The sequence below is a fragment of the Heterocephalus glaber genome, unplaced genomic scaffold (assembly GCF_053883595.1).
Source record: "Heterocephalus glaber isolate CG9 unplaced genomic scaffold, H.glaber_assembly_v1.0 deba00001504, whole genome shotgun sequence".
In the NCBI taxonomy this organism is placed as follows: domain Eukaryota; kingdom Metazoa; phylum Chordata; class Mammalia; order Rodentia; family Bathyergidae; genus Heterocephalus; species Heterocephalus glaber.
Genome location: NW_028258324.1, coordinates 42,652,800 through 42,667,454, shown reverse-complemented (window position 1 = coordinate 42,667,454; position 14,655 = coordinate 42,652,800). Strand labels below are relative to the sequence as shown.

General features: G+C 32.1%; 1 protein-coding gene and 1 long non-coding RNA gene across 6 annotated transcripts in view; one reads left to right on the top strand and one right to left on the bottom strand.

Moving 5' to 3' along the window:
- The window catches only part of LOC106009238 (uncharacterized), a 601,717-nt gene that overhangs the window by 29,921 nt on the left and 557,141 nt on the right, over nt 1-14,655 (bottom strand). The gene's annotated exons all lie outside the window — the stretch shown is intronic.
- Nucleotides 1-14,655, top strand: part of Bche (butyrylcholinesterase) — a 55,347-nt gene that overhangs the window by 30,053 nt on the left and 10,639 nt on the right. For both annotated transcript variants that reach the window (XM_004834547.3, XM_021253856.2), the window contains exon 3: nt 14,438-14,604. In XM_004834547.3, the coding sequence (XP_004834604.1) occupies nt 14,438-14,604 (167 nt within the window). The remainder of the gene's footprint in view (nt 1-14,437; nt 14,605-14,655) is intronic.

The following is a 14,655-nucleotide window of genomic DNA, read 5'->3' as shown; positions in this document are numbered from 1 at the left end:
CCTGAGCTGAATTTAGCATCTATGAGAACTGCGAAGTCCATCCTTCTCACATTTCTGTCTCACAGTAAAAGCCAGAAAGCTGCATGCAGCCAAGAAGAGGAGGGAGGAAGGTTTGCTTTCAATCCTTCTTCAGTGCAGCTCACAAATCCTGTTGATAACTCAGTGGCCAATTCCAAATTATCACATACTCTTTTAAACATATTTGATTATCTTGCTTGTCTTTTGATCACAGACAATATTGTTCTCAATATCTAGAAAATCTATCAATTTGCTTACTTATTGTCTGTTTTCACTCATTAAATTGATAGATCTCTGAGATCAGACATCTTAACTGTTCTGTTCACTTTGAATATCTAGCACCTGTAGATACATGACTGGTTCAGCATAAGTAATAAAATTCAGTTAATGAATGACAAATGACTTTCTGAAATCAATCAGTTCAGTATTTTATTGTGGATTTTTGAAAAAAACAAGCAAATACTATCAAGTTATACATCACAGGAAAAGAGTAAGATTGTTTTCTCACAAGTGAAGGGATAACTTTTAATCTGGAGAACAGAAAAAGTCTCTTTAGGGAAATGAGAGTGAATGTATCTGGTTTTCAATACAACTAAATTTGCATCATAAAAAGAACTTTAGATACATTCTTCAAGGGTAAAAAATCAGAGATCCATTGGCTAAGCTTTAAAAGGAGGCAGTTTTTAGCTTAGTATATGAAAAGATATATTTCTATTTGAGAAAAGTTTAATCATAGCACTGATGCATTGAATTCTAGTAGGGCCTGAGTTCAAATTTTTTATCAATGAGATTTAGTAATGAATGTAATTGTCAAGGATTGGAATCCCTTTGTCCATTCTGTTACACACATCCCATTATGGAAAGTGAGCAAACAGAAGTTAAGACTAGCATTATGCTGATAACATAGAGAAAATAGGAGACTGAGTGGGGAATTAGGCATTACTTTAAGAAAATCACTACTTTATTAAAAGGCATAATGTTTACTCTTCAGTAAAAAATAAAATTATTAAAAAATAGAGAAAACTAAGAAGATGTCCAGAAAAATATTAATTGAAAGAGTTTAATAATAGAAAAGGCTTTAGTTTAAAAATTCTTCTTATTATGCACTAATAAAAAGATGCTTCCATGAGAAATAATTTAATGCTGAAATAAAAAACTTTATATAATGGAAAATAAAGATATAATAATTGTAATTGAATAATTATTAATCAAAGAATTGAATAGAAGAATTATTGGAAAACAACATGACATTTTATGTTGTAGATATCAATATATATGTTGAGATAATATATAAATAGGTATAGATAATACATAAAGATTTATATATTATTGAGTTAAAGAGTTTCACCAGTTAGTAATTTAAATTGACTATTTAAATAAAAGAAGATATTTTATTTGCATCATAAATTTAATAATTAGATATTTAATTTGCTTAAATCTCACTTTGGAAAATTCACTAAGCATAAATTGGTTTCTGTTCTTTACATAGATATACTGCAATAAAACTGACTTAAAATGTTTGTTGTATTGAAAGTTTCTTCTACAAAACAGTGGCATTGTTATTTGTTCATCTTACCATGTTAAATTTGGTTGTTTCACATCTTATCCTAATCATTAAAATGGAATACTTTCATACCTGGTTTGTATTACTGAATGCAGCTATATAACCTAGTTTCAGAAGCTATGTAATAAGTCTACTTTTTGTTAGGACAGAATAATATGAAATTTTTAATGTGCAAAATGAGATATTTAGCTGAAATCACGATAACTCCAAATTTATGCTTTGGGATTATGGGCTTTAAGATAACTGAATTCAACTTTCTGAGAGTGAAGCCTTAGAAATTCCAGTTATGCAGTCTTGGACAAGTTAATCTGTACATCTCAGCTTCCTCATCTATAAAATCTGAAAAGCAGTGTTATCCCCTTCAAAGAATTGCTTTAAAGATTGAGTTATTGCATCAAAAGTAGATAAAGCAAGTATTGAATAGACATAAAATCCGCCCCCCTCAAAAAACTTTGCTGGAATAATATTCCATTTATTCACACACCTCTGAGACCAATCTCAAATAACCTCAAAATATTTTAGTTACCATACCCACCAGTTGTTTAAGAGATTAAAAAAAAGTCTTCTCTCATTTAGAAAGGCAAGTTGTAATTTATAACACTATGTTGTATAATTCAAATCACTTTAAAGTTTCATTCAAAGATAGTCTAATTGTTTACATTCTTAAATCCTCTGGTAGGGAACCATTACAGAGTGACTTTTATGGAACATTGACTGTTCTGGGCTAGAGTGGTGAAGAAAACAGATATATCTGTTCTCATAGACCTTTGCAATCTAATGGATGTGATTAATCAAATATAATGTTCTCTTGTGAAGTGATGTAAAAACAATTTGAATTTAAGAAAAATTTATGCTCTAATCACCCATTTAAGAACAAAATTATTATTAAGGTTTGGAATAATTTTCTAGAGCATTTGATTTTCCAAGTCTTTTCTAATGTAAAAATATTCCCTTAAAATCTAGCTATTCTAAGATTTATATATGCTACACAGGACTAAGTTTCCAGGACTTTTTCTTGGCAATCCTCAGGCTAATTCCTGAAACAGTGGGCTTACTGCCAAAGCCTTTATGGAACAGCCTAGAGCAAACAGACATGAATAAGAGCAAACCTGATAGGACTTGGAAGGCTCAAAAAAGAAACCAATTTGTTTCAAATTTGGAAGAATTTTCTTATTCATATTTAATGTGAAGTCTTCCTGCTTATTAAAAGAAGTGCTCTACTGCCATTATGCAAAGTACATTTGAACTTTCTGCAGATCATTGGGTTGTAAGTCCTCTAGGATTCCCTATTGCATCCAAATGGTAGCATTTGCCTTACTATCCCTAGAAAGTAAAAATAGACACAAACATAATGCATCTTTACATTTAAAAATTGGGTAAGACTTCTGGATGCACTTGCCAAACTAAACAGAAATAAAAAGGAGGGAGGAAAAGAGAAGAGAGAATGAGGAAGGAAGGGAGGGAGGGAGGGAGAAAGGAAGGAAGGAAGGAAGGAAGGAAGGAAGGAAGGAAGGAAGGAAGGAAGGAAGGAAATTGAGGGTAAGGGGAAGAGTTCCTGCTTCCGTTTAAATTGTCTTAGTATTCAGCCCAGTATATTATTTTCTGCAGAGCTGGAGGAGGCTAAAACTTACCTGATATTCCTCTTTAATCCTCCGGCTAATTATTCAAACCTTTAAGTACAAACAATGCAGAGGAAAAAAGGAAGAATAATCTTTTAGAGTGCAAGCTTTGTTCATCCACCATCCCAGTAGCATACTCAACATTTGGAAATCCTTTGTCTGGCAACACTCTTCCTTTTTCTCTGATGAAATCTGAAAATGTGTAGTGCAACTTAATTACTAAAGGACAATTGAGAAGCCCAACAGGTCTATTTGTTTTTAGGACCCTATCCAACTACTTTAGTGAAATATTTAGGATATAGGTTTTGTTACAGCAATGTGCAATAGCCAGGTGTTACAGCTGTGTTTTACAGCCAAGTGTTATGAGTATCTGAAGGTCTCTGGTGGAGAAGAAGTTGAGCAGCACTCAGAGAAATGGAGGTATTCTTTATTATGCTGGCGGACTCACCGGAGTCCTGAATAGCAATGCAAGCAGCCTTATATAGAGATTTTGTGGGGTAGGAGGGTGGCCCAATGACTGTAAGAGCATGCTCATTAAGGCAGATGGGCAGAGTTAACAGAGCATTCTTGAAACCTTAGATACAAACATCCTGCAGCACAGTTACTTTGCTTGAACAGAACATACTATGGCAAAACATGGGGGGAGGGGTGGCAACAGACAAAGACCTGTCCTATTGTGCATTATTTCCTTATCAGGTTAAGAAATACACACTTCTTTTAAAAGGCAAAAGATTTATATGATCTGAAGAGAAAAACAGTATAAACTTCTTTTAAATACTAATTAAGAACTATATTGCCAGGAATTTTTCCTCAAAACAATATAAAAAGTATGCTTTAAAAAAGGACAGCTGATTCCCAGTTATAAATTACAAGGGAAAGCTATTTTGGAAAATATTTAATTTGGATTGCAAAGAGAGATGTTTGTTTTGCTTGAGGTATTTTTTACACTTGTTTTCATAAGTGTAACTCAGTTAAACAACACTGATTAGGAAACTGTGTGAGGCTCTTTGGTAGGTTCTAGTACAAAGCTAAATAGATTTTAATAAGATAATGTACCTCACATCAGAAATGATTCAAGAAGTCTCATTATTATTATCCTTCTTTTTTTAATTTATAAGTCATTTTCATAGCACATATCTAACAATATTATATCATAATTTGCTTGGCTATTGCTTATGCTAAAACTTCTTCCAACATTCTGCATGCCTTTAGTTACAACAGGTATTAATTCTTAAGTCATAAGATGATATGCAGCCAAATTCAGTGTTTATTTAACTCAAATGCATTATGTTCCTTTTTACTAAACCTTAGTAAAAATACATCTTTTTCTTATGAAGTTTAACACAGTGATATGTTTTACTGTTTCACTAAATTTGGTGTCAGAATATACAAGGCATATATTTCCTTAGGCTCTCTTGTTCCCTTCCCTTCTCTTGCCTTCCCTTCCCTTCCCTTTCCTTTCTTCATTGTTCTTTTCCTTTCTTTTCCTTTCCTTTCCCTTCATTTCCTTTCTTTTCCTTTCTCTTCCTTCTCTTTCCTTCCTGTCGTATCTCTCTCCCATAAAACATATTTGTGTTTCTCTGTGAAGTTGAAAATTTAACTCAATACATTAATTAATCCATTAAAACAGTAAAATTTTAATAATCGACTTGACCATGAACTATATTCACACAATATATTTTAATCAAAAAAAGTCATTATTAGTGAATTTTTAAGTAATTGCAAACCACTAAAGGGTGCTATTAAAATATTGTCCTTTTGGGTACCTCAACTCCTGGCTAGAAGAAAAAAACCTTAATGATTAACAAAGAAGAAAACCTAACAAACTAATAAATCTATGGAATTGTTCATCATAATTATATCTCTTGTTTGCAGTAGAAATATAAGAAGATGTGAAAAAAGAACTAATAAATATGAACTAGATTTAGATATTTGTATTAAATATATTTTAAATTGCAAATAGGCCAACTGTAAAAATTCTCTATGCACAATTGCATTATTATACAGGCCGTATTGTTTTAGTAACTAATCCTTTTGCTCTTATTATATCCAGAAGGAAAAGTGCACCACCATTAAAAAAACTTGCTAATAAGCAATAGTGAGAAAAGATGGCTAATATAAGTGGGCTGTATTGACTCTTATCAACTAATGTAGGACTCTGAAATCAAAGGCAGTACTACTTCAGAGCTCTTAAAGAATCAATGTAATTTTTTCAGTTAATCTTAGAACAATTATATTTATGACTCTATATTCCCAACTTAAAGCATGCTGATAAAGGCACTTTTTCTTCTAACACTGAAAATTTATATTTAGTAATTGATACTGAATTGATACAGAATGTTATTCACTCAGTTCTCATTTCAAGAAGCATTTTTTGAGCATATATTTTCTGCCCTTCCTTATGATAGGTGTTGCACACGCAAAAATAAGTATGATTTGTTTTTTTCTGAAGATTAAAATACAATTTTTATTTATAAAATTTAGCACTGTTACAATGTGCTACATTAATATGACACTATAGTCATTAAATTGTTATATAAATTACATTTGTTTTTGATATCTTCAGTATTCGTGTTGCAGAACACACAGACAGACACAAAGGTATATGCTTGTGTATGTTTGTGATGTTTGTGATTTGTGTTCTATATATTCATGTAAATACAATTTGCTCCCTCCTAAAACTCATATGTTGAAGCCTTAACTCTGAATCCAAAGATACTAAGAGGAAGAGCCTTTTGGAGGTGTTAAGTAAGGTCATAAGGGCTCTCACAAATAGATTGATGCCCTATTATCAGAGACTCAGAAGAGCTCCATTCCCCTATCATTGGTGGACAAAGTAAGAAGATGATTGTAAACAAGAAAGTAGGGTTTCAGCAAACACCAAATCTCCTAGCTCTTTGATATTGGACTTCACATCCTACAAAACTATGAGAAATAAGTTCTGTTATTTATAAGTCATTCAGTGTGTGGCTTTGTGCTATAGCAACCCAAACAGACTAAGACACTGTGTGTATATGTATATGTATTTGAATTATTCAACTTGTTTTTAAAGATTCATCTTGGAAACTTGTGGAAAAGCATGAAGTCCAGTGTATTAAATTACATAAAATTAATCAGTCAACCTAGGACATTGCTAGTGAATTAAAATGGGGAAAGTATGACTGAGTTATGGGTAATGGAATCATAAATTAAACTAAATTGCTTTAATATAATTTAGCAGTATTATAATCACTATAATTGGTTATGTAATTAGAATAAGTGTTACAATTGATTTCTTTTTAAAAGCTTTGCTCAGATTTTAGAACACTTAATTAAATGAAATTAATAATTAAACAGTAAAATTTATGAATATACTAGTCATTGAAAATTCCTCTGGAAATAAGAAACTATTCTGAAATTTATTTGATACCCATATTTCACCTTTGAAGCTTCCTGTGTTCAACATGAAGCAGAGAAAATGACATTGGAATAAAAAGAATTTTATTAATCTTTTTCTATTTATTCAGCCTCAATATTTTACCTGTGTGTCCATATTTTCCTGAAGCAGATTACTCTGTGATTTCATGTTCATATTATGCTTAGATATCAAGAATAAATTTTTTACCATGTCAATATTAGTCTGTCCTTTATATAAATATGTCAAAGTAGTAGAAAATAAAGCCCAGTGTGGTTTTACACCCACATAATATCAATGCTTAGGAGGCTTAGGCAGGAAGTATTAGGCTAGCCTTAACTACATAGAAAGACCCAGTCTCAAAAAAAAAGAAAGAGACAGAGAAAGAGCAAGGAAGGAATTAATAAAGGGAGAGAGAGAGAGAGAGAGAGAGAGAAAGATGGAAATTGTGAACATTTTCACTTGCTGGCACCACTACAATTCATAATGACTGAATGTCTCATTACTTTCTTTGTCATTAATTTTGCTAAATTTGCTCCTAATTTTTTTAATGTGGTAAATCTCCGTATCTTTTTAAATGGAGTATTTTTGGCAAAGATAATATTCTATGTTATCAGTTATTTTTACTTAAGTGCTAAATTGTCATGGTAAAAAAAACAGTAAGCATATAAGGCACATTTTATAATTATCCCAGGGTGTATGATTGCCCCAGTAAAAAGTAATATGCAACAGAATACTGCAGGTTGGATTAGGACATAAATTTTCTTAAAAATAGAGAAATTATCATCTGTGAAATAAATTTTTCTTTGTGGTAGTAGTTTTCAAATTGAAAGTTTATTACTTTTTATTAGAGGACAAAGGGGTAACTTTCATATTTATATCCTAGTCCTACTTCTTGCCTACATGTTATGAGTTAGGCACAATTTCAGGTTGCAAATGCAGCAAAAAATCATTTGCCTGGGATTTACTCTCCAATGAGAATATATAGAAGGGAACCCTAGCAAGAATAAAACAATATAAGAAGAAAAAGACCAGCAGCTTCAACTGGCTTGCTAAGAAAGGCCTCTGCAAAGAGATGGTAAGATGAAACAAAAGGTGGGGCAGTGATGGCAAGAGCCAGTTATGGTATATACTATAAATCAATGCATCGCAATACATATATTTTAAAAATCACATCTATGTTGAAATGTGTAAATTGAGCCACATTTTTAATGTCCCTGTGAGAACAGTGCATTAAAGAGCTTGAGAATCTTTTTGCAATGCAGAGTCCATCAATAAAATAAACATTAACTATTAAATTCCCACTACATACACATGCATCTCTATTTGAATCTAAAATATAACTTATGAATTAACATGTGAACAAGTGAGCCTAACTTGTGAATTTTTTCAGTTAATTATTATGGTACATATTATGGGACAGGATGTGGTAACTCAATACATGTAAATAATGTGTAATAATCAAATCAAGGAAACTAGAACTTCCATCTCTTTAAATTTTATTTATTAAAATAACACATTAATAATATATATATTTTTAAAGTTCAGTGTGATATTTTGATACATGTATACAGCATGTGATAAAGTAAGTAAATGAGAGATGGAGTGGGAAACTGGCAGCAGGCCCTTAGATGAAAACCTGTGAAAAGACAGTGGTTGAGATTTTCTGTTTGTGGTCCTCAGAATTCCTGAGGTGGGCACACTGAGCATCCCCAACACCCCTGCCAGGTCCTCCTCCTGCCTACTCTTACACTTTTTTATCACACTCAGACACACCTAGGGAAACTAATTTCTTGGTGATCTATGGTGATCTGTCTGTCCCAATTAGGCCTCATTTACATGCATTTGCATTGTAGTTTGACCTCCCCATCCCCAGTGGATTTTGGCTGCCATGCTTGTTTCAACTAAGACCAAAAACTCTCCCTCCCAACATGAGGGTGGAGATTCACAGTTGATTGGAAAGAAACCTCATTCACTACCATCCTCAGCCATTCTGCCAAGATCCAGGAAAAACACAAGAGAAACTAACCCTAAGCTTGCTCCAGTTGCCATATCTGGAGGCTGTCCATCTTCCATTCTTGGTACACTATCATTACTGGCAGGTGCCACCTCCGCCTCTGTCCACTTGAAATTCCCCCAGTAAGTACTATATTTACTTATAAAAGAGAACCTTGTTTAGAGTTCACTGTGTGTATGCCCCAGTAATCATACTTTCAGGAAACTATTTTCTGACTGTTGAATTCCATTCTGTGGAACTCCTCACAGATTTTCTAAGGGAGGATCCAAGATTTGAGTTAGTCAATATAGATCATCACCCAGACCAGGATGACCCTAAATTTCCAGTAAAATATATTCTGAAAAAATCAGGGAAATTAACATTTGTATCTACTTATTACCTTGTTTTGGGAATCTTCCAGTGTCCTCTTTTAGGTCTTTGTAAAATATGTGGAGAAATTGTCATAAACTATAATCATCCCACAGCTCTGTAAGTATGCTAGAACTTATCACTTCTATGTCACTGTGTCATGGTACTTGTTATCTAACATTTCTCCATTCTCACTTTCCAACCTACTCATCCCATCCTCTATAATCACTATTCCACATTCACATTAATTTTTTATCATTCATATAACAAAATATACACATTTGTATTTTTGTGTATGATTAATTTCACTGGACATAAAATCCTCCAAATGATATCATACTTTTTTATAGCTGAATAAGATTTCACTGTCTAAATACACCAGAATTTGTATCCATTCATCTGTTTATGATCATTTAGGTTGATTGTGTGTCTTAACTATTGAAAACTGTATAGTAACAAACTTCACATTATTAAAGTGCAAATATCACTTTAATAGGACCATATCATTTCCTTTGGCTATTCACTCAGGAATAGCCCATGACATTACAACCTAGGATTCTCCTTCACAGGCACAAAAAACACACATTTGAGGAAGCACAGCCTCTTCAGTAAATGGTGCTGGGAAAACTGAGAATTTATATGCAAAATATTTAATTTTTTTCTTTTTTTCCAACCCTATATAAAAAACCAAAATGGATCAAAGATTTAAATATAAGATCTGAAACTACAAAACTACCAGATGAAAACATAGTTGACACACTCCAAGACAACAATATAGGTAACATTTTGGATAAAAATGTAGAGGCACAGGAAAGACAATTGAAACTATTCAAATGGGATTATATCAAATGAAGATCCTTCTACACATAAAGGAAACAACACAGTGAAGAGAAAATGTACAGAATAGGAAAAATCTTTAGTAAACCACTCATCTGACAAACCATTGAAATCTAGAATACACAAGGAACTAAGAAAAATTTTATAGCAAAATAATCCAATTTAAAATAGAAAAATAATATGACTAGATGCTTTTCAAAAGAAATCCACGTGACCTACAAATTTATGAGAAATGCTCAGAATCCTTAGCTATTAGGGAAATACAAATCAAAATCACAATGAGACATCATGTCACCTCTGTTACAATAGCTATTATCGAAGTGACAAAGAATAACAAACATATCCTGGTGAAAATGTGGATGAAAGGAACTCATACACTATCGATGAGAAAGTAAATTAGTATGGCCATTATGGAAAATGATGTGAATCTTTCTCAAAAAATTAAAAATAGAAATACAATATAATCCTGAAACCCCATTGCTAAGCATATATCTAAGGGAAGTACACTAAAGTGACATCTGAATTTCCATGTTTATTGCTGTACTATTACCAACAGCTAAAAACTAGAAATAACCTAAGTGTCCATGAACAGATGAATGGATTAAGACAATGCAATATATTTATATAAAATGGGATACTCTTCATCCATAAAAATAATGAAAACTCGTCTTTTGTGGCAACATGGGTAGAATTGGAGGTCATTATGTTAAATGAAATAAGCCAAGTTCTATAATAAATGTACCACATAATCTCACTCATATTGATTCTGAAAAAGTTGATCCAATTCTCTTACAATTCCTCTCTTCTTTAATGTAGAATTTTATTATGCGAATTACAACATATGAATCCATTAAGTTTGGCATATTTAAGCTATTGTTCAATATAAACCCACCCCTGTCAGCCTTTTTCTGACAGAAAAATATTTTGACTGGGTTTTAAATTTTCAACAACTACTAATTACATTTTCATAAATAATTTTAAAGCAAATTTAAATTTATGAAATTTAATTAAAAATGTGTTATAAATTATGTTTCTAAATTCATAAGAAAAAACTTATTTCCTATATAAGGATTGGATAGAAAGATTGGGAATCAATAAACTGAAGTAAATTACTTATGAAATTAAATAATATGTCATCATATAAGGATATCCTAAGTTAATTCATGTGTTTTTCTTTAATCTATTCATGAAATTAGTTGTTAAATATGTGCTCAAATATTGATGATTGACAGGTAATTTTCTGTGACTCAGATGTTAAGAATACACTTTCTGCCATTTTGGGTTATATAGACTTTGTGTTACAAGTTTTCAAATCTAAGAGGCAAATTGCAATAGGTGATCATTAACCATTCTGGTATATTGCAAAGTAGATAAAGAATCTTATGGAAAAATAAAGTATGCTTTGAGTAACTAGTATATAACATGTTTATATATTTCTTTAAAAAGTGGTATAATTGGGCTGGGGTCTAGCTCAGTGGCATCATGCCTGCCTCACAAGTGCAAGGTCCTGAGTTTGATCCCCTGCACCAAAAAAAAAAAAAAAAAAAAAAAAAAGTTATAATCATTTTGATGCTTTATTGTTACAAGAGCAAGGTTTTTGAAAAATAGAAATTTAAATTTACCTTCTAATTTTGAGATCAATCAAAATTGAGTATCTGGGAAATAAGCTACATTTTACAGCTTTTTAATTTATACATACAGGAAGAGAATTGTATGTCTTGTTAAATTTCAAATTCTTAGGAGATTTCTTAAAATATAGAGTAAAACAGTCCATCAGTTCAATAGCTACTTCAATCATTTTTTGAAAACTATATCTGCATCCATAGCAAAGGAATTTTATTATCTTTGAATTACAAGGTGTAATGTCATGAATTGCTGCATAGAAAAAAGTTTGTTAAGTGAGCACTGGCAGTGAGTGCCCTTAGTGCTTTGCTCTTAAACTCAAGTACAAGTCAGCTCTGCTTAAGTCACCATTTGCAGAAGCCAGAAGTGAATGTACAGTTAAAATGGTGCCATAAGTTAATTAGAGTGGAATTAGAAGGAAAGTGGGCAATTTAGGAACATAAGAATTGCTGTACTGAATCAGACCAATGGTTCTCCTGGTTTAATATCCAGCCTCCAGCAGCTGTACTTGTTAGTTTCCACAGTTTTAAAAGAAAAGAAAAAGACTACATGATTCTCCTAGACAAGTGTGCCATCTGTGACATGGAGAAATTTTCTTCTTGACCTCTCTCAAATAACACCCTAAAGCAGGGGCTTTCAACCCTAGCATGATATTAGTTTAGCTTGGATAGCTCTGGTTATTAATAATCCTTATTAAATCATCCAATTCCCACATAAAATCAACTTGTCCATCAGGAAGCTATTTATCTCTAAAGCTCCTGAATCCTAAATTCATGGTTGAGTATGCCTGATTCTAGGAGAAAATATGAATTCATGATGCTTATTTGATAGAAGTTCTTGATGACAAAATTGCCTGCAGATAACCACATTGCATAAATTTCTGGTTTTGTTTCCAAAGTCATCTGTGTTGAGAGACTTTTGCCAACCCGTCTCCAACCCCCTAATCCTCTCAAAATCTCTAACTCTCAAATTTCTATTTATTAGTAATAAATTTCTATTTATTAGTAACATATAGATGCTATATGAATGAAGAATTTTGTGTGCCAAACTTTTAGAAAAGTTCAACTGGAATTTTTAAGGTGGAATGAAACTAAGATATGGATTAGTAATCTTTATTATTTCAATCTTCTGTCTATGATAGAAGTACCTGCAACTAACTATAGGCTTTTAAATTTATTCTAAATATTACTTCAGCTCAATATTTCTAGAATAGTGCATTCACACACACACACACACACAGACACACACACACACACACACAAAATCCCTTATGAATAGTAAATTCATCCAAGATAAAGTTTTAGTCATTTTTCTGATTTGTCATATTTTAATGTAATCACACTTGTATCCTAAACTTTTAACTCTAATAATATTTCCTTCTGGCTTAGAGTGAAAAATACTAGGTTTTTCATCATTTAAGCCAAGCAGATTTTCTTCAACTGTTTGCTTGCTTCCTTGCTTGCTTGTTTTCTAAGACAGGGTCTCACTCTCTCTTCCAGGCTGGCATTGAACTCACTTTATAATCTGGCTGGCCTCTGGAACTACAGATAATCCTGCTTCTGCCCTTCAAATGCCAGGATTACAAAACTGACCCATCATGCTTTGAATTCCTTATTTAATTATAGGTTAATTTTGTTCCCTTTTCCAAGCCTTCTTCATTTGACTTTCTGAATAAGTTTCTACTTTCTTCTCCTTACTTCTACCAGAATCCTATTCCTCTATGTAATTTCATTTCAAGCATGCAATGATTGCTACCTCTTCTGAAAATGTGTTTCCCTTTGTTTAGAATTGGTTTAGGATACCTTGCATCATTAGTTCTTTCTTTCCATAGGTGTTTTTGCTTATAAATTAGCTGAGAAAAATTATATCTTTGACATTGATAGCCTAGATTAATATCAAACTCACAGCAAAAATAACAAAGATATATTAATGAGCAATCTATAAATCTGCAAGTGATTAACTACTTAGAGCCACTTTAAAAAATCTTGGGGTTTCCATTTATGTGACTTTAATAATGGTATTTATTGAGAGCTACACAGATGTAATAAACATGAAAATGCAAATATCTAAAAATAGAGTCAGGGCTGAGGATTTAGCTTAGTGGTTTTGCTGCCTGCTGTGCAAGCACAAGGACCCGAGTTAGATCCCCGGTACCAAAAAATAAAAAAAATAAAAATAAAAAGAGTCAACTCTTATTTACTAAACATCACAAGTATAAATATGGCAAATACTAGTAAAAAGATCATGTAAATTTTTTGAACCAGTTTGGACCTATGAGATTGTGAAATAAAGGAATTCCAAGCAAAAATAATAATTGAAACAAAGGCAAGGAAGTGAAATAGAGGTGGAATTACACAGAATAGATCCTAATTTTTACTGGGTGTTTTATGAAGAGAATGCTTGAAAATAAATTCATAAGGGTGGCATACATTATCTCATTTAATAATCTGAATCCAAGTGAAAATCATTTAAAGAAGTTTTGATTAGTGATATCTAAGAAAATATAAGATGATATTATCAGGGTGGTACAGCAATAATGAGGTCATTACATAAGGAAATGGGGGGAGTCAGTCTCAATCTGAGGCAATATTGCTAAGAAGGAATGGGAAAAAAGATATCAGGCATGTTGACTAGATAGTGTAAATATTTATTGTGAAAATGTTGAGTCTGTTATAAGGAAGAGTGGGAACAAATTAACACTGGCCTTTTCAGTATGCTTAGTTGTAAATCATGGAATATTTACTGAAATTAAAAAATATTTTATCTCCTTGTATGTTACACAGAAATGCATGCAATAATTTTGTCTTTAAATTTTAATTCCTACAATTTTGTTTTTACCAACAGGGTGCTTCAAGGTACTAAAATAGTCAATCCAGTTCATTTGACTGACATCATCAAAATAGATCCACATATTTTTCTGATTGCTTAAAATTTCTTGCTAATAATTTTAGAGAACAATATTCTTTTATATAACAATGATTTCAAATCAGTGATAATCTTTCTATTCAATTATTCAGACACCCAAATGGTACCCAGAGAAATAGCACAGGATGGCCGGTCTTCAAAAGCACTGAACAAAAATACCTGACCTTGAACACAGGATCATCCAGTATACACGCTAAACTACGTGCTCAACAGTGCCAATTTTGGACACTATTTTTCCCCAGAGTCTTGGAAATGACAGGTGTGTGTGTGGTTATTTTGGGTTGTTTTTTTTTTAACATTTAAAACAATA